Source organism: Aulonocara stuartgranti (assembly GCF_965226115.1).
Source record: "Aulonocara stuartgranti genome assembly, chromosome: 8".
In the NCBI taxonomy this organism is placed as follows: domain Eukaryota; kingdom Metazoa; phylum Chordata; class Actinopteri; order Cichliformes; family Cichlidae; genus Aulonocara; species Aulonocara stuartgranti.
This window is the reverse complement of record NC_138959.1, coordinates 4,929,302-4,953,098: the sequence shown is the minus strand read 5'-3', so window position 1 is coordinate 4,953,098 and position 23,797 is coordinate 4,929,302. Positions and strand designations below refer to the sequence as shown.

Genomic DNA, 23,797 nt, shown 5'->3' with positions numbered 1-23,797 from the left:
AAAGAAGAGCTGGAGCTCTGCAACCGTCTGCTGAGCTTCACCTTCTATTAGTGCGACTCACCGAACTCCAACTCTTAATGGAGTATCTGACAAATATGGTTTGCTGCGTAGCAGAAGTCATCCAAGAGGTTATTAGTTTGTTTATAGATGTAATCTTAATGCCTTCGCTTCCAAATATCATCACTTCTAGCTCCAAAAATGCAGTTGGAGCTAGAAAAAACAGTTGAAGCCAACAGACCAACTTAGCTGAGGTTAAATCCTGAAGCATGAAAAACTGGCAGGTCTGAAACATCTTCTGTATTTGTAACAGAGAATCAACTGCTTTTATGAAGCGCTTCTGTTTTTATTGTAATACTTTTACTTGTTTTCCTAAATCTTGCCTCTGATATTTGCCCTCCATACTTTCATAGACTTAACACTAAGACCAATGAAAACTAAACTGAATTAAAACAAAGTCGAAATAGAATAAAAATTAACTAGAGAATAGAACTGCCCTCGGCTCACCTGATTCATGACCTCATCGGTAACATTTTTGCGGTGAGTTTATTGGCTCAATCACTAGTTTCAGCTCTTAAATATAAATCAGCTAAAGAGTTTCAGTGTCACAATTACTGACCTCATGTCTGGTTTCAAATCAGCTTTTTTCAATCATAAAAATGAAATGTTTGGTAAAATCCAAAATTGGTCTGTGTTAACCTGCATTTTTGTCCCTGTGGCTACAAAGGCAACAGCTGCTCTCTTAACAGAACAGGAAGGGAGGAGACCCTGACTTATTTTAATGAAAACTGCCCACTGACTTTTTTTCCTCCCACCAATCAGGATGGAAACACCCCACAGCTGAGTGTTCAGCAAGCTCGCCAACTTTAAAGCTTTCAGGGATGTTTTCCATTTTCCTGTGAGGTACAGTGTTCTTCATTATTTCAAACCACTGTACACCCTGTGCATTAAACGGATCACAAAAATGCAGGTTAGGCAGGTATTCCAGACTTTGTCCTCCCCAGCAACGTTTTCTAGTTCTTCCTGGGGATCCCGAGGTGCTTCCAGGCTCCTTTAGAGGGCCAGCTGATAGTTCAAGACTTGCTAATCTTAAAAAGATACAAGGCAGACTGAGGATAATGGAACATGGCGGTATTTTATTTTAAAAACAAATGTATAATAAAATAAATGAGCGATGCAAAATTGAAACAGCCATAACTTTACACAGTAGCAGTGTCACTCCCCTCCATCCTCTGCCAGCCTTTTTCACAGCAACTTTTCTGCTTCTGAACGAGGCGTCAGTGAGAAGCCGCCTCTGTTTTGGTTAATTTTTTCTTTTTTAAATGGGTTTCATTTGTCCCCTTGGTGTATTCTGACTCCAAAATTTAGCAAAAAAACTGCATAATGGGACAAAAGGGTGAGAAAAAAAACAGAACAAAACACGTTGAAGTCTAAAATACATCCATCCCTTTTTGTTAATGCACGACGTCACATTTGCAAAGGAGAAGGCACCATTTCTGAAGACGTGTGTGTTGTTTAAGCAGGCGCTTGCACAACGTTTTGAGTCAAAAATGCAAACTGGAAGGACACAGGAAAGGGGAAGCGTTGGACCTGTACTGTTGAGAGACCTTATGCAAATGTGAAGAGGAGGAGGAAAGGGCGGAGGGTAGGGGTTATTTCACACACACATACACACAAAAAAAACACAAAACTGTATTTACACTTGTTACATGTACGCAGTATGAAAACAAAAACTTTGAAGTTTTAAAAATCATCTGCATAAATTTTTTATCACCAGCAACATCGGTTATGTACAATTATATTAGTCTATTTCCTGTATCCGACTATAAAAGGCCTACATTATAAAATTGTTCTTTAGGTCTCCAATTCATCCAGAACCATCAACGTTACAACACAGTTTTCCTGAGTACAGTATGACGAGTGCCAGTGTTTGATCAATACTGCTCTGTGCCCCACTCAAGGTCACTTAATTCCTCTTTTTTTTTTTTGTTTTTTTTTTTTAAACACAGGAGGGGAAGGATCGACTGGTGTAACACAGTGAGTCCCGCTGTTTGTTTTTGCAGAACAGAAACTGACAGAAAACGTGCGGCGCTGGCATCGAGCGCGCAGCACAGATTGTGAGATTAAACGACAGAGCACATCTCTTCCATACAACAGAAAAAGTGGAGAGTAGGACCGTTAGGCAGACAGGAGGGTTAGAGGAATAAAAAAAAAAAAAAAAATCAAACTGAAATCCACTGACTCCGCTCAGCTGTACATCCTGTGAGCTGATGTATATGCATGAATGTGTGGATTTGGGGGTATCCATAATGTGCTTCTGCTAACTTGCACCACAGGGTGTTGCTAGGATGAGAAGGTGGTGACCAAGGCGATGATGATGATGAGGAGAAGGATGGCCAAACAGATTCCAATCCAGAGTTTTTTCTGCAGCGGGAGATAAGCACACAGGTTAGAGTCATTCCAGGAAAGAAAAATCAATCCCCCCCACCCCATCATGGTTTCAGAGTGGGGCCAATTTATAGTCTCCGACACACAGAAACAAGTACAGCGGCCCCTTTTTCTGTGGGATAGATCGCTGGTTATAATAAGTTACAGCATATGAGAGGTCTCATTTTAACCCAACATGTAATACCAGGCTTGTTTTCTAGCTAACAAAGGCGTGGTTTGTAAAGTTAACCTTGTTTTTTGTTTCCTTTTCTTTCTTTTGTGCATGAGCAACACACATCGTCTTTTTCCAATCACGTCATAAAACCAGAGCTTTCCCAACTGATCATCATGAGCCTGTGAAGCTTAGCTGGTGCCATAAAGTCTGACCAGATGGGGATTTAATTCAAAGAGTCAACACCCAAAGACAAGCTATTGTGTTTTCAGGGCCTGTAACTTGCACAACTTTTGAATGGCTTCAATAAACAAGCTAAAGTTGCTGTATATAAAAATCAGCTGATCGTGATCGGATCAGGTGGGAGATGCTCACTGATTTTATATGGGATGATGTGTTCAAGATTAAAGCAGTTTTCCTGCAAAGCGCTCAACCTCAAGCCAAGATTTAGTCACTTCTATTTAATTTTATTTACATAGCGCCAAATCATATCGGCAGTTTCCTTAAAGTGCTTTTTACTTTAAAAATTAAAAAAAAAAAAAAATCAGTATTTAATAATAAAACCATCCCCTTTGAGCAAGCACTTTCCGACAGTGGGAATAAAATAATCCTTTTTAACAGGAAGAACCCTGCAGCAGAACCAGGCTCAGGGAGGGGTGGCCATCTGCCCCGGTGGGACAAATCTGGATCTTGTTTATCCAGAGGGTCTCATTTCTGAGCTTAAAGTTGACCTGAAGCTGTTTGATCAGTGCGATGTGTCATGTAAACACTAAAGTCGCTCCATTTCATAACCATAAGCAACATTCAGGAGTGTTAAAGCATCCCAGCATTCGAAATACAGCTAGAAGATGTGCCTGGTATCAAAAAGGAGACGTTCACATGCTGTTGCTTGTTTCGACCAGACACCTTTCCCACATGGTTATATGACCCTTCAAAGTTACCGAAAAAGCAATTTAAGTTTTGTCCAATGAATTATAAGGGGAAAAAAAGGGTCCTGGTGCTTGGCTCTCATCTCTTATTGTGTAGTTAAGAGCTATGAAGGCTTAAAAATGCACACATGAGACCCTAATGTGCAAAATTACAAACAGAGCAAAAACTGATCAGGAAAGTGTTTGCTCAGGTTATATATTAAAGGCTTTTTTTCCCCATACATCCTCACTTCACAGGAGTCGCCCCCTGCTGGCCAAGAAAGTAGCACTTCACTTAAGATAAGATAAGATAGAACTTTATTAATCCCTCGGGTGGGTTCCTCTGGGAAATTCGACTTCCAAAAAGCACAGCAACGACCGAAGTTACAGTTACAGAATTGTTTTTTATTTATTTTTATATATATATATATGAATAAATAAATAGGAATAAAAAATAAAAATACAAGTGAATTGCACATTTCAAGTATTGAGTCTATTGCACTGTTGACTATTTACAAAAAGTATTGCACAAGGTATTGCACAGTGAGGTGAAGAGGCACTACAGCTTAGTTGTTCCCCCCTCCTTTGTCCTCCTGTTTCCCCTCCCTCTCCCCTCCAGAGAGGAGTTAAACAGTTTGATGGCGTGTGGGACAAAGGAGTTTTTAAGTCTGTTAGTTCTTGTCTTGGGGAGAAGCAACCTGTCACTGAACAGACTCTTCTGATTGTTTATGGCCGTGTGCAGAGGATGCCCAGCATTGTTCATAATGTCCATCAGTTTCTTTAATGTCCTTTTCTCTGCCACTGTCACCAGAGTGTCCAGCTTCATGCCGACCACAGAGCTAGCCTTCCTGATCAGTTTCTCCAGCCTGCATGAGTCCTTCTTTGCTGTGCTGCTCCCCCAGCACACCACAGCATAGAAAAGTACTCCAGCAACCACTGACTGGTAAAACATCCTCAGGAGCTTCCTGCAGATGTTAAAAGACCTCAGCCTCCTGAGGAAGTACAGTCGGCTTTGGGCTTTTTTATACAGGTGCTCTGTGTTGCATGACCAGTCCAGTTTATTGTCCACCCACAGCCCGAGGTACTTGTACTTGTTGATAAGTACTTGTACTTATCACACAGTCTAGGATTTTTAATCTTTTTAACGAGAGTCTGATAGAACCAGACAGATGGGATTACCACAATATTTGAGAAGCTTAATTTATTTGCTGTTCTCCTCCATTAGAGCAGTTTCCAGTGTCAATATTTACAAACTCTCCGACTTTGGAGCGTGCTGCCGTTAAGCACACAGAGGCCGCTCCTCTGCACGTTTAGCACAGTGATCGAGTTTTAGTGGCGATCCAAACAGCATTTCTCTGCAAGGCAGCATTTTCCAAAGCAGAATAATGAGGAAACTCGTTTCAGGAAGTTTCACCTTGCGTCACTCATGTGAATACAGGGCAGAGCTATTCTCTCATAACAGCACGGAGGAGGAAGAAAAACAAAGAGGATCGGAGCCCTCTCCTCGTTTTCCCTGTAAAGTACCCATGAAACCAAAAGAGGATAGGACTCTCTGCAGCACAAAGTGTCCGTTTATTGTTATGCATCTCTGCTGTTTCTGATTTAGTTTTTAATTTAGGAGATTTTAGGACAACTGCTTACACTAGGAAAGCTGGTATATTTATAGAAAAAGGCACTAAGAGAATATTAGGAAAACAGCGAGTCGTGTTTCCATCTCTTCATCAACACATTCTGGTTTTCCAAATTTAATGATAACCATTAAATTAATTACTGTTTAATAACAAGCTTAAGGAAGTATTTTCATAGATTTTACAGTTTCACTGAGTGTAGTCTGTGTAACTCTGACCTCTAAATTGGAAAATAAGTATTTCTCATCCTTTTTTTTTTCCCAATGTATTAACATCAGGTAATGTCTGCATGGAAATAACCAACAATCATGCTTGATGACAGTTGGTTAGGCCTCTCTACACTCTCATTTCTGATCACAAGTCCCACTAAAGGACTTCAGGTCATCATGCCACCCTCACTGAGTCTGATTCTGACATGTGTACATGTAGGGCTCTGACCAGCTCCTGCTCTCTCCTCCACACTGTGGAGACCCTGGAGGAGCTGAAAGGGGTACAGGTACTATCTCATGCCAGTAGCAGCGAAACAAAACTAGAGGAGGGATAAGGAGAGAGCACGCACTGTAAAACCATTTGGCAGTTGCCTTGTTGTTGCCTTTCTACCAGTTGTTGCTTTAATTTGCACCAAAGCAGCTGAAATCATAAACGTTTCTGCTTCCTAACTGGACAGACTAATCCTCCTGAAGTTCACTCTTTGTGTTGTTATTTTAGAGAAAAGTGAGAACCTGCAGAAACGAGCACCTTAATGTGAATGTGGGAAAACAGTCTCTTAGCTAAGAGGCTTCGCATCGATTTGCATCCTTGTTTAGATTGTGTGTGTAATCGAGCTGCGAGAAAACTTGGCTTCGTCGTTGCTGTGAGTGTAATGAAAGTAAAAGTGACGCTTAGATCAACTGATTAAAAAACTGTCCTTTTCATGATGTCATTCGGGTTTCTCTGTGCGTACCTTGCGTGATCTATGCTGATACGTGACCGCTTTCTCCAGTTCACCCTTTGCTTTCTCCACGTAGTCTGAAGACTTGTTGATATTGTTCTCAATCCTGTCCACCATCTCGCCCTGCGGTGAACAAAAACATCACAATCAAACGCCATCCGCAGCCCGAACCAGCTCCACCGACTTCATTGGCGCTGCGTTACCTGAGCCTCCACCTCCATGGCGAGGTACTGGAACATGTCGTGCAGCTCTCTGATGCTGCTCTCCAGCTTCAGGATCTCATCGTGCCGGGACTCGATCTCATTCAGAGCCTGCCTCGTAGCTTTAGTATCACTCAGGATCTGGACACCATATTTATTAGGGAAATCGTGGACAGCAGAACCAGGCACAACTTTTCAGGGGGTCATCTATGAACAGCAGCACAAAACCTGCAGGATTCTTCGCACGAGCTACTTGAGTTAGACTACAGCACAGCTAAGGGCTGCACAGGATATTCTTACCATATCTGTAGTCCTGTTTGAGCAGTTAGAGAGGTGTGTGAAAGTTACTAAACCTGCAGCCACAGAACACCTGCATCTGCTGCAGGGAAGTCTGTGTTGTGGTTTCTCATGTTGAAACACACTTTGCTTTTTGTTAACTTCGCACGTACTCACATTTTGGGTGAAAACATCCGTCTGCCCGCTCTCGAGCATCGCATCCAGCTGCTCATCTGTCACGTTGCTGCCAGCTGAAGACAGGAGAAAATCGAATCAGAGCGTTTAGAGGAACGCGCAGAACGGTGAAGATGTTCTGTCCTCGTCTACAGCTGATTACAGCGCTCCCATTAGCATTATTCACACTATACTAGAGTAGCTTTGCATGATTAGCAGTTCAAAATAATCTCTTTATCTTAAACTTGAAGGCGTTTCAGCCATTCCCCTTTTAGCCAACCCTCTTCTGACTGACGGGTGGAGCAGGGTGGGTGAGCTTCGAGATAAGAGGTCCCATTTAGGTCACTGTAATATCCATACTAGAGATGGCACGATACCACTTTTTTATGTCCGATACCGATATCATAAATTTGGATATCTGCCGATACCGATATGAATCCGATATAATGTTTTTTAATCAATAAAACTGTTTTTTTAAATATCTTGCTGCATTTTGTATAAGTTCATACTCAAGTTTAAAACAACAACTACACTAAAGCTATTCTGTTATACCTGTATGCAAAAAAAAATATTTCATAGTTCAGCAATACTGATCAATCTAATAAACTTAAACCTACACCATCCTCCCTATTCTGGTATTTTAAAGAGTACTTAGCATAAATATTAAGCAACCTAACTAATAGGGTTCCAACTCCCAGCAACAACAAAAATAAATAAATAAAAAATAGGGAACCACCCCTCACGCTCCACCTCATGATGCTTAATCAACGTAATCAACCTTAATTTGATGCAGTGTGAAAAAAAAATGCACAGAAATCAATTATTTTTCAAGAAATATTAAATAGATTCAACTTCTTTCTTCAACAAAATTGCAGACTGCACAGATGGTACCTTCCCAAAGGAAAAAGTACTATAGCTTACTAGGGTATATATATTAGACTTAATAGTCACTATGTACAGTAATTGACTTCTATTCATTTTACATCAGATTAAAACTTTGGGTGTAAGATTCAGATAAATATTAAATAATTAAAAGCGAGACATTTTAAATGAGAATAAGAAAGAAAAGTATGTCTTTGTGCCCCCTTTTCCCTGTTAATGCCCTATCGGCCCCCCTGGCTAAACTTTGCTAGATCCGCCCCTGCACAGTTACCAGCGTCAGCTACGTAGAAAAAGATCCTCGAGTAGAAAGTAATATTAAATAAATTCTAACAACAGCTGATCAAGCTTAAACGTGCTGCTGTTGTTCAGCCGCTGGTTTCCTCTTTCTGGTGCAAAGTGGGCCAAAAACAAACAAGAGAGACGGACTCGCGACAGAAAAGCCGATCAGCTGATCATTAAGCAGTTTCATGATTGAAGTAGCAGCCGGAGAGCGAGAGGCAGTCGCTTGTTAAGCTTAACGCAGGAATGCTTTACAAACATTCAGAGATGGACTTACACACTTGCTTTACTTCTCTCGGGATAATTTTGTTGGAGATGAAATGCCAGGTTGCTAGCGAAGCTCCACATGCTATCCAGACCACCGACAGGTCCCGCATGCCACAGCCGCTCTATCACGTGATGCATACTGCTCCGACGTGCTAACGTTCTGAGGTGAGTTACGGCGTGTTGCAAGTTTTGTGAGGTGCTTTCGTGATATTTAATGGATCGGATTACATTTTTTATTTTTCTCCGATATCCGATCCAGTAATTTAGGTCAGTATCGGACCGATACCGATACGTAATATCGGATCGGTCCATCTCTAATCCATACATCAACATTTTAGAGCAGTTCAAGGCCTGAGCTTTTTAGTTTGTACCTAAACTGACTTCATTATTTGACTGTATGGTTTCATTTAACAGGAACGACCACCACTGCAGGATATGACAGGAAATTACAGCAGTGCTTTCTAGTCATTCGTGACCACACATGAAGCTGTGCAGAGCTGCTAGCCGAGCACCTTTGACTCATCTTTGGTCAAATCAGCTTCAAGCACCAGCATGGTGTCGGAATTCTTTTAAAGTGAACTTGTGCTTTTCCTTTAATTCATGTCCAGTTTTAAAGGTCGATGATCAAATTTTAAAATAATGTGATCAGTTTATGTACACGTACTCCCTGTGAGCCAAAAGCTCAGGCTTCAGACTGTGTTCTTCTAGTCTTGGCTCAGTATGACGTTACAGAGAGGGGATATTTCTAATATGGTCACAAACCCCACCCACTGGCCACCCAACCTTTCTGTGTTTGAGGGGCAGCCAATTAGGAGAAAGTTGTCTTTAAAAGGGGGAGGAGCTAAAACTGCTTTTGGTACAGTACAAGATTAAAAAATAAAATAAAGGATTATTTTGAAATGTGAATCATGCAAAGCTACCCTAGTAGAGGCACACTGCACATTAGTGTGAAATATCCATCTCACCCCCTTTAAACATATGTTGTGTCATTTTAAAACAGAAAGTGACAGAAAGAAGAAAACGGCATGGCGTTGTCACCCGACTTTAAACCTCCTGCCGTAGTGTGGAAGTGATCGGTAAAACTGATTTCCCCAAGTGAGACCACAGACCACAAAAATCTGACAAGGTGACAGATATATCTCCTCGGTGCTGCGTGCTACTCACTGATTTTCAGCTGCCTCTGTATTCTTTCCACGTTTCTATCCCTGTACTGAGCCTGGATGGTGTTACAGTGGCCCATGAGCTCCACAAACTCCTTGGACAAGATAGTGTGCTGGCAAAAGGAGAGCGAAAGAAAAAGGAAGCAGAGTGAAAAAACAAATGTAGTCGTAATTTCCCTCAAAATTTCCCCAAAACCAGCTGTCATTTTCACAATGAGTGGCCATTACAGATAACACCTACGATTTAGCTGCTTTTAAAATGGTTATCAATAACCGCAGTCTAAACTATCAGCACACCATTCATTTCCACTTTAAGGCTATAAAGAGCATTAAAACTGATCATACGCCAGTCACATGACCTCGATGGCATGCTGTTTACAGAGAAAATAGAAAGAGAGGGGCGTTATGTTTTTAGCTGATTACAAAAAGTCTCGGGTGCTACCTGTGTGCGCTGCATTCGAGTATTTATGGGTATGTATTTCCCATCATCCTCTCCCTTCTTGGGCTCAATACCTGTGGAAAGATGGCCATAAGTCAAGCCATGCTGAACAAAATAATAAATCTTTTCCCCCTGCAGCTCAAAGATACTCACTCTTCAGCTTTCTCTGGATTTGACCAGCCAGCGTTTTGATCTCGTCTCGAAGAGTTTGGAGCTCTTTCTTCATATCTGTGCAAAAGATCAAAAACAGTAAATTTAGCAAACAAAACCCTTGAATAGGACAACCTGATCGCCCCCTCTCCTCTGACAGTTTACTAACATGCTTCTGTCTGCAACTTTCGGTGAACCACTACACCTTATATATGACGATATATTACGCACCTTCCTTCGGTAGCGCCTCGCCCAGCACAGTTTTCTGTTTGTTCTCGAGGTCAGACACCATCCTTTTGAGCTGCTGGAGCCCCTGGTGAATTTCTTGGGTCTGACGATAACAAGGAAAGAATTTTAGGGAACAAAAGAACTATTTTGTTAGCTCAATTTATCTCATATATCAAGCAAATCTCATCCTATTCCCTCTATCAGTCCTTATAGCTAAAATGGGTGCAGCTCCCTCTGATATCTATGAAGCAATGCCAACATATGTAAGCTTTCTTTGTGTTAGCTGGCTCAACAACACCTAAAGTCCCCCATCAGAGACAATAACGGGTATCACACAGGCTTTCTGCTCCAGGCTCTGACTGCACTTACAAAAACAAGGCACTACTGGTGCAGCAAATAATTCAGAGAAGCAGTGCTGCAGAAAAGTGTTTGTTTTGTGAATTCATATATTAATATACCATCACATGAAAAAAGAAAGTTTCCACTGGACTCTCTGCAGTTCTGTAAGAAGTAGTAAGTCTGCAGCGTAACCACATCCCCTCTTAACCCTACGCCGTAACCTGACGTGCACCTCCTAAGAAATATAACTACATGCTGGGTCGATGCAGCACACAACATGTGGAAGGTTATGGCGTAGGGTTAAGAGGAGGTTCCAGTTTTGTCAGTTATGACGCAGCTTTCCTACGCATTTGATTAGGAACACCTGGCTGCTACTTGCCCTCTTATTTCCTGCCGAAGCAACAAAGGTTTTTGATGAGACAGCTGCAAGTTAAAGCTGTGAAATGTTTAACTTGATTCATCATAATATTCAATGGACCATGGCTCGATGACAAAGGTGTGGAAACCACTTCAGTCTGTGGCCAAATTAAAGTCAAAATTTTAAGATGCCGGCTACAAATTTTGACTTATGGATGGAAAAAGAAAAAAGTTCTTTAGTGAGCGAGCTTCCATGATTAAACCCTGTTTACACTGCTGCTCAGCTTTCCTCAGCATGAAAAATATAAGCATACTTACAACATATTCTCAATCAGTGAAAGCACATTTCCAGATGATTTTTAACCAAAACACTGAACATAACCTTCTGCAGACCAGGTCATGTGTTCAGTCTAAGTTGCCATAGTGATCCAGCCAAGTAAAAAGCCACCTTCATGACAGTTGAAACTGACTTCAGGCTCAGTATGGCTCACTAACCAATTAATCTGCCTTATAACTAGACTATTCACGCTGGTTGAACAACTACTGATTTTTTAAAAATAAAACACTTGCATACAGCACCGTTAACCCACTTATTTATGCAGGACAGTTTAAACTGCTCTGACTCCTCATCTATTTAACCTGACACTGGATGTCCAGCCTCTATGGCTCCCTGCCCTTACGTCCTTGTGTCCTCTCCCCAGATAACCTTGGTCCTTATCCTCCAGCTTCTCTCCTCCTGTTGGTGAATGGTGTCACAAACATAAACGTCTTTCTAAAAATTTATAGTGGCAAGAAGGTCAAGTGGATCAGGCCTCATATTTTCCATGTTTTTGCTTTGGACCAATAAAAACAAAGAACAAACCAATTTCTATCCACGGGCCATCAGGCTGGATCACTGATGAACTGTCGAACTTTAATTATTCATAATTGTACATTTGCAATTTTGTGCATTTATATTAACCTGTAAACTGTGTTTTGCTTGTAAACGTCTTGAATCTTGAAATATGAGAATATCTAAGGCATTCCTGAAATATTAGTCACACTTTTTGGACCTTTAAAATACTTTCTAGAGGGAGTTTTCCATACCAAGAATAAGACTCCAAGGACAAAAATGTGGATATGCATAAATTGATAAGTTTCTTCAAACCATTTTAAATCAAAACCAAAAGATATTCAAACACATTACTATAGAGGCCTAAGATCAGCGCAGAGAATAGTCACATTTTGTGATATTAGGTGAATAACTCTGGTTCCTTACTCGTGACAGTTCGGGTACAAGGAGACTGGGAGTTAGCAGACTACGATTTGTTGACAAAACAGGTTAAGAACGCATCAGCAGCAGTCTGTGATATTTAAGCCTCTGTAGTGCATTTTTGTCTCTCTTTTGCACAAATGTAAAATTCAGAAGTGTGTGCAAACTACCAAAGTGAATGAGTAACAGGAGGACAGTGCAGATCATTTGATTTTGGGGGATTTTCCAGAGAGAAGTGCGTGATGTTTCTGCCTCACCTTTCTGAAAAAGGTTTCATTTTCCTTCTCTGAGCCTCCAGATCTGATCAGCGCTTTGCCCTCCTCGTCGTCATCCGAAGCCTCTGCGGTCTGAAGTCACATTGATTTTAAATAACATAAACAGAAGAAAAACAGTGAGTGCTTTCTCGCTGTCCGAGGATGTGAATCATGAGCCCTGCCCTGTCCCGGCCTGCCCTATCCTTTAAGGAGAAAGGACTGAAACGGAAGTTGGAAGTAAAACATCAATAAAGTCAACTTTTATAAAGAGAAATATCTGCAAAAAAATCCCACTTAACCACTTTTTGATTCCCTCTGCTCGTCTAAGTTGTCCCTGGAGACTCTTAGGTTAACTCGGGTAAAGTAGTGAACTGGGCTAACTTAGCCACGCTAGCGGAGCTAGAGCTAATGTTAGCACTTTACTTTGAAACTCACATTTCCTAATTCTTTGGTCCGGTCCCTCATTTTTCCAAAAGCGAAGAGAAGAAATCAAAAGTAAAAAACGCTGCACTGAAATAAAGCGAGCCGCTCCCAAAGCGTAATCTCCGCAAAGTTCACGCCGCCGCTGTCATTCAACTAGTAAACTCCAGCGGCAGCGCGTCTTCTTCTGCGGCCCACTCAACTCATCGACTCACTGGCGCCCCTGTCATAGCAGGAGGAACTGCTGAAAGGCTCTAATCGTAGGCTTTCTTCCCAAATACTCACTACGTAGAATAATCTAGGCATATAAAGATAAATAAAAAATATGTGCGAATATTTATATAGATAAATAAACACATATTGTGTAGATACAGTGGAGATATAAAGGTCGTGACTTTAGGATATTAAGATTAAGGAGGCACAGAAAAAGAGAACAGATAATTTAGTGGACAAGTAAAGGAAAAGAGGAAAAAAATAAACAGGAAAAGCAAACAAAGACTAACAACAATATTTTGGTCATGGGTGTTGTAATGTAATAAAATGCAATTGTAGACCTCAGACCTCAGAACTTATTACAAATTTTAAAATTATGCCAGTTTTATATGGTCAGTAATATTGCTCTTACTCTCGTACTTGCAGATGCTGTTGATATGTCGACTTAAGATCTAATGTTATTTTCATTGTTCTGTGCCACCTAGGCACCAAAAGTTACATGTGGGTCATATTGTGGCAGCATTATAAACAATGTGACTAAATTAATTTTAAAAACATTGATTTGTTTCAGTCGGCCTGTAACTGCTGTTTAATAGTTTCTACCGACTGGAGAACAGCTGTTACCTCAGGAATCAAAATCTTTTTCTATAAAAAAAGAAACTACACACAGAGGCAGAAACAATTCAGTCCATGGTTTGCTTGTTTTAATGCCTAAAAAAAATCAGATTTCGCTATAAGTGATGAATTTACTTGTGCAGTCCAAACAAGTTGAAAGTAAAACCCTGTAAAATCAGCTGTCTCCTGAGTTGGTGTGAAAAGTGCAGCCTCTGAATCTGAAGAGTGCTTTCATTCAGATCCAAATTATGTGGAGGTAACTGCACTAGAACAAGAAAGGTTTGCTTTACAAATCCCGAAAGACAGTTTGAAACACCTGATCCTTGCTGAAAGTGAAGAGTTCAAACATTTCAGTTTAGGTCACAGCTCTAATATCTGCTGAAAATCAAGAACTGAAATTATGGAACAGCCTGCAAGAGCATCAAAACTGAAGTCTGCTGCAGCTCCATGACCACAGTATACAGTGATCCTCCAAGAGTCTGCAGCAGTTCTTAAACTAACTGCTGGAAATATCTACACAGCCTGTGGCACCAACACTGAAGCCCACTGCCTGCAGAAACACCACACATTCTCCAAACTGGTCCAACTCTTCACCCTGAGCTGAGTGACACCACAGTGAAAGAACCACAGGGTGCTATACAGACTAAACACGAGCAGTGAATTTTACAGGATGTTTCTGAGAACTTTGAATTCAGTCAGACATTGGGCAATGAGGCAGAACAGATAACAGCCCTAGAGGAAAAGCATGCTGCCTTAATCTTGGAGATAGAGCAGTGGAAAAGGACTGCGTAATACTCAAAGAGATGAGGCAGAAAAAGCAAGGGTATTTCTTCAAGTAGAAATTTATAAGAAAGGGGAAGTTGCACACAAATGTTTCCCAAAAATTGGATGAACTAAAAACAGGTCTCAGCATTTAAAGAGAAAAGAAAAATAATACTGAGAACTTCTTAGCGCTAAGAGGAAACTACCAAACTCCAGGCAGAGCTGGCCCAATTTTATGGAAAAATTCTAGTTTATCCTCATGTGTAGAGTTAGGTGGTTAGAACTTCACTGTATGATTTTGTATAACCTTTGCATGCTCAGATGAAGTATGTGTATATGTCAGCGTGACCTTGTGAAAACTGCTTAGCTTTGCTTAACGATGTTTCACTATGTTATCTGCTAACTGTTTTGCTCAGAAGGATGAAACTCCAGTGCCAGGAGCTTCCCATGAAAAGATAGTGGGAGTTGTCCTCTGTCCAGCCACAGCCCATGGGACAGAAACCTGTTGTAACTAAAAGACAATCAGAGTTGTGTGCGGGGGGTAGAGACATCCCAAGGGTAGAGCTGGCATGACTGTGAACTATGAAGTTTGATGTGTGTTGGCTCTCCTGCGTACAGTAATAAATAGCTTGATCACAGCTCTTTCCATGTTGCAGACTTTAGTTACAAAATTCTACGACACCCAACACCAAAGAAACCTTCAAGAACAAAGATCCCTGTGGGAGAAGGACAGGCTCATAGCTGTGCACTGATCAGGACGAGGGCGGCATTTGTAGGAACCTTGAAGCAGAAAGTGAGTGACTGACTCGTGATTTGATGAACAGAGTAATGAAATCTCAGTAATCAAAAAAATAATCAGGAAAAAAATTCTGCTGGATTTTTAAAAGGGCATAAATGATTGCCTTAACTTGACCTCCGCCTCAACAATGAAACTTGTTTATGTTAAGTCAAATTGTAGAGCACTGCTTTCACATTAATTTATCATAAAATCTTAAAACAACTCATAAAAGTAAACATTGCTATATCAATAAACCAACTGTTATCATGCAGATGCATTGTTAAGATATGGTTGATAAGCTGAATGAGTAAAATAACTTGCAGCAGCTGGTTCTTTGAGCTGCATGACTGCTGGTTGTCCACAGGGTGGCACAATCTCCTAACCTAAACACAAATGTTACTCATACAGGAAAGCTTTAGTACAGCGCCTCAAGCCCACCTTTAAATATCATTGCCTATTGGAACAATGCAAACATGGAGAAGGACTGAAAAAATTGGAATTGGTGGAATGCTACTATGCCAGCTGCACACAAAAAAAGGTTATGTGCAGCACATGTGGGATCAGTAGAAAACCAACATCCACAATGAGCTAGAAGGACCTGGCAGCTCAGTGCAATAACATCAGCAGAAGATGGTTACTGTTGAAGCTGGAGATCCAGAGGTTACAGCACACTGGGAACAATGGTGAGCAGAATGGACATAATGATGGAAGAGACCAGAGGTGGCTGACAGGACCAAAGTTGCAGGAGGTCCAAAGGTGCCCTCTAGACTATTGGACTGCGTACACCAGGGATGGGCAACTCCAGGTCTCAAGGGCCGGTGTCCTGCAGATTTTAGATGTGTCCTTGATCCAACACAGCTGATTTAAATGGCTAAATGACCTCCTCAACATGTCTTGAAGTTCTCCAGAGGCCTGGTAATGAACTAATCATTTGATTCAGGTGTGTTGATGCAGGGTGAGATCTAAAACCTGCAGGACACTGACCCTTGAGGCCTGAAGTTGTCCACCTCTGGCGTACACAGACAGGCACAAACGAATGACTGGGATAGAACATCTGTGCTGCATATGTACCGTTAGGAGACACCACCATTGGTGATCGAGAAGAACTGGGCTAAGGTACTGTAGGACCCTCTAGGAGTTTGAAGGTTCTGCACAGCATCTGAGGTATATGTAAGACTGCACTCTTCTGAATACCTCTGATATGGTGCCTGAAATCTGCTGGAGCTGCCCTCCCAGTTTTGGGGTTACAACTCCTAATGCTCCGATTACCGCTGGGACCACTTTGTACTTTACCTTCCTTCTACTCCAGATGTTCCTTCAGCCCCTGGTACAACATTGTTGTCAAGCTTGTGCTGGATAGTGTATTGACGACATTAACGACTTTGGAAAAGTAGTGTCAGCGTTTGAATCTAAGTCAGACATACATCAGCTGCTACCCAAGGAACCGTTCATTAATTTAAAAAAATATAATGATAGGTCTATCTTTCTTAAAAATGGCGAGAACAGTAGCCACAATGATCAATAATCATTAGAAATATATGTATCTTTGGCAAATCCAAGAAACCTATAGATGCTTGTCATGGTTCTTTGGACATCCTCTGTCAGCACGTTTCAGTCTCGATGTCTTGCAACTCAGTCCTTCCTGGTAAAAGGGCTAAAGCACTCTGCAAAGCTCTGCTGTCTAGATCCTTATTACCTTAAATATAAAAGAAATCAATATACTGCAGCTTTAGATGCAAAAATTAGATTCAGTTCAATTCAGTTCAGATAAGAAATAAGTGGCTCTGATATTACACCTTAGAATGAACCCAATTTAGCATTGTATGTCTTTAAGGGTGTCCTATTATGCTTATTTCTGACTGCTCTGCTAAAGTAACTCTGCTTGATTAACAGATCTTATTTTAGAGCACGATGCAAGTTAAAACTAGCCTTTTGCCTCCTTCCTTTAAGCCAGTGGATCTCTAATTTTGGTGTGTGGAGAAACTTACAGGTGGAACATGGACACAGGTCCATGAGATGAAGCTAAGCTGAATGAATATGACTTTTATTTTCAAGAAATTATTTTTTCTCAGACTCAGACAAAAGTTTGAGAACCACAAGAGAAAAAGAAAAATATGTCTAGTGCTTAGAGCAGCCTGGGATCTGGCTCTGGGATTACTTATTCATCAGTCCTCTGGAACTCATTGCACTCTGTAAAGTCCCCCTAGCCATATTTTTGTCATCCCATATCAGTGTGTGTCAGGCTTGAAAAACACTCAGTCAATGAACTATCCAACATTAACATTATCTTTGTCCCTTGAATTTTAGTAAAGTTGTCCATTCCTGATACTTGCACCGAAAATGTGACTGTAGAAATAAAAACATTTGCTGTATTATTGTTCACAGACACACAGCAAAGGCAGAGATGAGATCATTTCCACATAAAGAGTGGGGAAATGTATGCTTACAGGACTCTCAACAACATCCTTATTTAAGACTCTTATCTTGATTTGAACACATCAAATGCTGAAACTAAAACATTAATGAGCTCCCCAGAGCTGCTACAACTGATACAGTTTTATCTCTCTTATCGTCTTTCTTTCACTCACACATATCTCTGAGGTCATGCCTTTCCCTAAGCCTCCCATCAGAACCAAATCAGAACCACACAGGTAAATATTTATCAGATCTTCTATTAAATATTGTTTATAACCCCTAACCTGTCCATCACAAACAGAAGGTTTCAATAGCAGGTGGGTTGGGCTTCTGAGTTCAGAGCTGGTGCTGGATCCCTGGGATCGTCATGTTAGTGATAACTGCTCTCTCTAACATGATACAAAGCGTAAGCTAGAAAAAAATGAGCATTAAAAGACTGAAGCCTGAAGTTTTTCCTCATGAGGATTACTTATACACATGTTCCCCTCAAACCACCACTGCTGAAAAAAATGAAAAAGTACTCACAGTTAAAACGAAATTGAAATGTTCTGGGTTTTAGCTGGCAGGAGTGGCACCTGGTGTCGTCTTCTGCTGTTGTAGCCCGTCTGCTTCAAGGTTCAACGTGTTGTGCGTTCAGAGATGCTCTTCTACATGATTCGATTGTAATGAGTGGTTATGATGGTCATGTTGTTGTATTAGCTCGCCTGATATTTTCCTTCTTTTGAATGTTTCTCTGTAAACCCTAGAGATGGTTGCGTGGGAAAATCCCAGTAGAACACCAGTTCTGGAAAACTCAGACCTGGCACCAACATCTCGGTTTGAACTTCAGCGAGTCTTCTCAACAAGGCACTGAGTTTACTGCCATGTGATTGGCTGATTGGATATTTGTAAAAAGGAGCACGTGTATCAGGTCAGTGTATATATGACATGAAGGGAAACATTGTTTCAATCAAGGCTGTTGAGGAGAAGTTTTAGGTAGAACACTTTCATTTAATATGAAGGATTTTATTTATAGGCAAAAATTAAGTCCCTGTTGTCCCCCTTTCACAGTGCAAGGACATTTCCTGAATCAGGATTATAAATGTGATGGTTTAGCACTAGTATGGCGCTCTCCAGTAGGAGGAATGTAGGTAAACTACATTTCCCAGGATGCACTGGTTGGAAACGTCGAGCTGACACGGCCGAGATAGAGGGGGAGAGAGAAACTGGTCCAGCATCTCCGGAGCGGCGGAGCGGAGCGGATACAGAGACGCGCAGTCCTCATCAGCAAAATGAGGAGGAATTAACGCGCCGACTGTCTCCCGTGTGTTTCCCACCGCGATGCACGCCGTGGATGTTTAAAGCCTCCTCGCCTGCTGTAGACCAGCGCGGACATCTGACTTTATCCCATCAATGAGATATGTAGAGTGGCTCTACCGCTCGGTGGTAACGCAGAAAAACACAAGATGAAGAAGCAGTTCAACCGAATGAGACAGCTCGCCAACCAAACAGTGGGCAGGTAAGCGTGAAACGGCGCGTTAGATTGGCCACACCGAGCTGCATGCGTCCCGCTTTAATTGGCTCTGGGTCAAGCGGCCAAAGCAGGAATTCGTCGGTTGTGTGTGTGTATGTGTGTACAGTATTCAGTCATTCACGCGTCGGGCTTTTGCTGCTCAGCTGGTTTGATTTGGACAAAGCATTAACTGTCAGTGTAGGTCACAGTTGCAGCTTGAACGGGGTGTGATTGATTGAGCTCAGCAGGAAGGAGCGTACCCGCACGCAGACGAGCGGGGAACTGACATGGTACCCAAGAAGCTGGGCTACTGCCCACTGACCAATGAAATCAAAGCAGAGGGCAGCTTCAAGGCATCCTGCTGCTGGAGGGGAGTCAACATACAGCCTCTATGAAGATGCTCAAGGCGCCTTTTAATCAAATTAGTGTGGCATAGCGGGTGATCTGTGGGATGTAAACTGGTGAAATATGTTTTTTTTTATGTTTGACGAGGCATTCAAAGACCAATCTTAAAACCCTGATGTAACCGGGTCCAAGTCCCTGCTTAGGGCGTAGTAATATTATATAAAAGTGCAGGAAGTTTTGGGGTGGGGTTTGCAGTGATGTTAATCGTTTGAGTATTTTATCCCAACATTTTACAGTTATATTTTTAAAACTGCAGCTGTGTCTATTGAGCTTCAAAAGAAGTTCTAGGATAGATGGGCTGAGTAGGAAGAATTCGAGATGGGAATTCCCAGTGAGTCATTCGGACTACACAATATTATCACAATGGCAACCAGTGCTGCCTCACATAATCTCACCAAGTTGCTCTACCTACCCACACAGCCCATTTGCCCCAGTGGTGCGATAGCTGGACCAACAGATGATTTGATCAGATGTTTATCTCTGGTGCCTGGATTGGTCTTTATTGGTCAGACAAGGCAAGAATTCACCTTACATTTTCTTCAGTCTTGCATTATGTTGTTTTGTCTTGCAGTATCCTGAAATCGAGTTCATCATCTGTGTTTTCACGAGTTAAGAAAGATTTGGCATCTTGAAAAGTTCCTGAATACAATATAATGGTTCCAAAACAGCTGATAAAACAAAAACAGGTCATTTAGCTTACCATAAAGATTGGAAACAGAACCCGAGGGTTTGTAGTCAATGTGGGACTGTTTTACGTAGTTTGGTCTAATGAAACATATCGATGCTAAAAAAAAATAAAAATAAAAAAGAGGACCAAATATTGAGCCCTGAGGAACTCCAATACTAATACAACTCAGTAACTAAGTTAATACATGATTATAGAACCTTTTGTATATGTTACTTTACAAGTGTCTGTAACAGGTGTGTAAAATACAGTATTTTCACTAACTGTATTGGAATGTTTTTTGGCTAATTATTGCTTTTAAATGGCATATTTCAGTTAAGAATGGGAGAAATCATTAGAAATTGGGAAAATTTCTTGCTGTTTCGTCTTTGATTAATATCTCAAACAACATTTGAGTCTTTCAGAGTTCAAGTGTTTGCTCCATTTCTATTTTTTGTCCTTGTTGAGGTGGGGCAGGTTGGCCTTTTTGTGCAAAAGCTTATAACTTGTAACTCCACCTTTTTCACCTATATATCCAATTCATGGTGAAATCCCAGAGTAGGTCCCTATTGTCTAAATTACTTTTCAGTGTTTTGGTGTCAAGCTTCAGGAAGAGCTTTTTTTTTTTTTTTAATCCTGGAAGTGCCTCACCATTCAAACCCAGTGGAAGAATGCAGAAGTGATTAATCCATAGTAAATCCTGACTGCACAAATTTGCATCAGATAGTACGCAAATGTGAAAATACTTAGGATTAATGTGTTTAGGTTTATGTGATTTATTTGTTATCAGTGCATCTGTTTTCTTCCTGCCAGGCCTGATGCTGCAGATAACTCTGGAGTTTGTTAAGCTCTCAGTCAAGATTGAGTCTTGTTGAAAGTATATAGCTCATTTTAGCTTTCATTGTTTGAAAACATGCTCAATATGCTTCCTCAATCAAGTGTAAAGTGCTATTTGATCCATGTAGGAGGACACGGGTGTCGTAGCCTCTTTAAGCCTTTGGGCCAAGCCTAGAGAGGAAGGAATCATATTTAAATTCCAGTTAAGATAGGTGTAGCTAAAGCTTTTCTGTAAATAGGTGTTGTGAAGACTTTGTCTCTGCTTCTGTTTTCCCACCACACCCATAGCTGAACTGAAAATAAATGTCATATGTCAATACTGCACCCTTGGCAGTTTGTCTTGTGTTCTGACGTGTTGTTTAACCCATTAAAATTATTACATAACCTTACAACAGAAACACTGTCGTATATGCAAACAGGACCTGTCTAATAAGGACATGGAGTGATTTGTAGCCTGTTGTTAACTGCAGCTCCACCAGGTTTATTATAAAGCATTATGGTATGCACTGCTGAGGTGATGTAAGTACTGTAAAACCTGTTTGTTTTGCTTGGCTGACAGCACTAACTGACAGTGCTGGCATGCAGACAAGGTTTCATGGCATGCAAAACTTTTACTGTAGATTAGTACTTCAGATTATACAGTAATACATTTGTCTCATCATCCTAAATTTCTTCTCTAGCAGTGCAGAGTACCAAAATATACAGTCCCCCAGCAGATGAGTTTTTCCCCACAGAAACCAGATCTGAATATTACAGGGTTACGTGAAGAGACCTTCTAAAACCAAGTCCAAAATTAACCAAAGCCAAAACAGGTCCAAACCAGCCACCAATGATGACCGAGATTAACCTCAAAATCAGTCTTCAACCCAGCTCCTTATTCAGTCCAAAACCAGTAGAGCCTGAAAGTTGTCTAAAACCAGAATCCCCAGCTTAGCATCATGCAGTGAGTCTGAGGTTCCCTAAAGTGACAGAAGACACCAGAGATCTGAAATCTGCCCCAAACCACCTGATCATAAATGATTTCATGAAGAAAAACTTAAATCCCTATAAACTTACAAAAAGTTCCCCTAGATTCTGGGACCAAGTGCTACGTGCCTTGAAAAACTGCACTAAGCTGCAGCCGGTTTAAGGCAAATTGTTATGAGCATCCTCAATTTACTTTTGGAGGCTAAAACGTTTTTATGCAGCATCTTACTCGGCTACACGCAGAGTGCAGGCAGAGGCGCTGATACAAATCAATGAAAAAGGTATTACTGCAGCTAATGCCAAGCAAAGTGAGCTTGGTAGAGGTATCAGAAATCCCCGGAGGACATTTTCCCATTACGAAAAAATTACGGGAATTATGCCCTACTTGGGCCTGAGGGGACAAAAGCTTTAATGCACTTCACCAAATAAAACCAAACAATTATTGGTAAGTATTACAGACACAAAAAGGCCTGTGTGGTAGGTTAGTTGCTTGTTTATTTCCCCTTCTTCTTCTTCTCTAGAGCCCAGTGAGGCGGAACATCCTGGTAATGAGTTCTAACCTGTATCATAAGAAGCAGAACAGCAGGGGCAATTAGTCATATTTAGAGGGTAGAGACTCAACACGCTGCCCGACGGCTGGCCACACAGGTAATTGCTGAGATCTTCTCCTTGACCTTGGCAGCCTGCATCACCCGGTTTGTGTTGACGGCTGCAGACATCAGCTGCTGCTGACCTCAGTGACCATAAACTACACGGACAATTTGTCCGCTTCATAATTATCATTTCACAATTAGTGCTTCTAAAATCCCCTAAACGTGCACTAATGTTGACAAGTCATTTTTTTACATTCTTCAGCTGTGAAATTGCAGATTTGAGGCCAGCTTTTTTCACATGCTGCTTGAGGGTCTAAATAACATCTTGTTAGCATTCATAACCAGGTATGAGCTTCCGAAACTAACTAAGAGAAAGTAAAAAGACAGTTAGGAAGGGAAAGTATGACCAATACTGCTTTCCAGATCCTTTAATATTCAGTTTAACTCCATTTGAAACAATTCAGTATTCAACAATCAATATACAACAGCAGTTACGCTGGTTTTAGAAGTTCTGGGGACCAGCTGGGGGTGAGTACAAACTGCAGAGGTAATAAATAATTCAAAGCTTTGTTTTCTGTTTGCATTGGCATTGCTGATAATACTGCGTTCCAATGGAGCTGGGAGTGATGTCACTCCCAAGGTCAGTGCACTCCAGTAGTAAAGTTGCATTTTTTTTTTTGCTAATTAGTAAGGTAGAGCCATCAATGCATCGCCAGAAATACAGAGCAGTGCTTGTTTTTTTGCAGCACGTTCATGGATAGAGCCTGGTCAGTGCGCTGCTTACGGCTTATTTAGTTTCTCAGTTTTATCTGCCGCCACATGGGATTGTTAAATCAGGGTTAGTTGGGCAGCTCCAACTTTGGAAATTCCAATTCCGACTTCAAATGGAATGCTGCATAAGAAATCTGAAGCGCAATCATAGCCAGCGAGAGGTTGGTAATTCATTTCATTGGTTGTATTTATCTGTTTGTTTGTTTTTTGTCTGTTGATGAAGATTACGCTGCTCAGTTCTGGTCAACTGTCACATATCTATTTATTTATCTACATTTATCATGTCGCTCCTGCTTGTTTTTTGTTTAGCTTTCTTGTTTAAATGCTAAAAAAATCTGGACATTTCTAATCCCATTTTGACAAATATTACACTGAAATGATGTAGAAATTGGGAGACATTTTCTTGACATGAAAATATCGCAGGCTGATTTGGATTCAGATGTCTTTGTGGATGCATGGAGGGACTTTTCATCCTTGGTGGAGTAATGCAGTCAGCGCTATAATTCTCTCTTCGTTGTGAATGTTTAGCAAGTTGAGGAGAATAGC

The 23,797-nt window shown here is 41.1% G+C and overlaps 2 protein-coding genes across 3 annotated transcripts in view; one reads left to right on the top strand and one right to left on the bottom strand.

Moving 5' to 3' along the window:
• Positions 1–1,113: 1,113 nt before the first annotated feature.
• On the bottom strand, positions 1,114–12,962 carry stx4 (syntaxin 4). 2 transcript variants are annotated; one of them, XM_082544952.1, is made up of 10 exons: positions 12,756–12,962; positions 12,324–12,413; positions 10,122–10,221; positions 9,894–9,968; positions 9,744–9,814; positions 9,306–9,414; positions 6,717–6,790; positions 6,267–6,404; positions 6,076–6,186; positions 1,114–2,421 (listed from the first exon to the last, which is right to left on the bottom strand). In XM_082544952.1, the coding sequence occupies exons 1-10, from the start codon at positions 12,783–12,785 to the stop codon at positions 2,341–2,343; spliced, it is 879 nt and encodes a 292-aa protein (XP_082401078.1). In that variant the 5' UTR covers positions 12,786–12,962; the 3' UTR covers positions 1,114–2,340. The 2 variants fall into 2 exon arrangements, with proteins under 2 accessions (XP_082401078.1, XP_082401079.1); XM_082544953.1 differs by lacking the exons at positions 12,324–12,413; positions 12,756–12,962 and adding an exon at positions 11,454–11,543.
• Positions 12,963–18,054: 5,092 nt separating this feature from the next.
• LOC309713357 (rho GTPase-activating protein 44-like) overlaps positions 18,055–23,797 on the top strand; it is a 98,429-nt gene continuing 92,686 nt past the window's right edge. Inside the window, exons 1-3 of the mRNA XM_082544921.1 lie at positions 18,055–18,185; positions 18,270–18,433; positions 18,574–19,021. Coding sequence (XP_082401047.1) covers positions 18,969–19,021 — 53 coding nt within the window. The 5' untranslated portion in view covers positions 18,055–18,185; positions 18,270–18,433; positions 18,574–18,968. The remainder of the gene's footprint in view (positions 18,186–18,269; positions 18,434–18,573; positions 19,022–23,797) is intronic.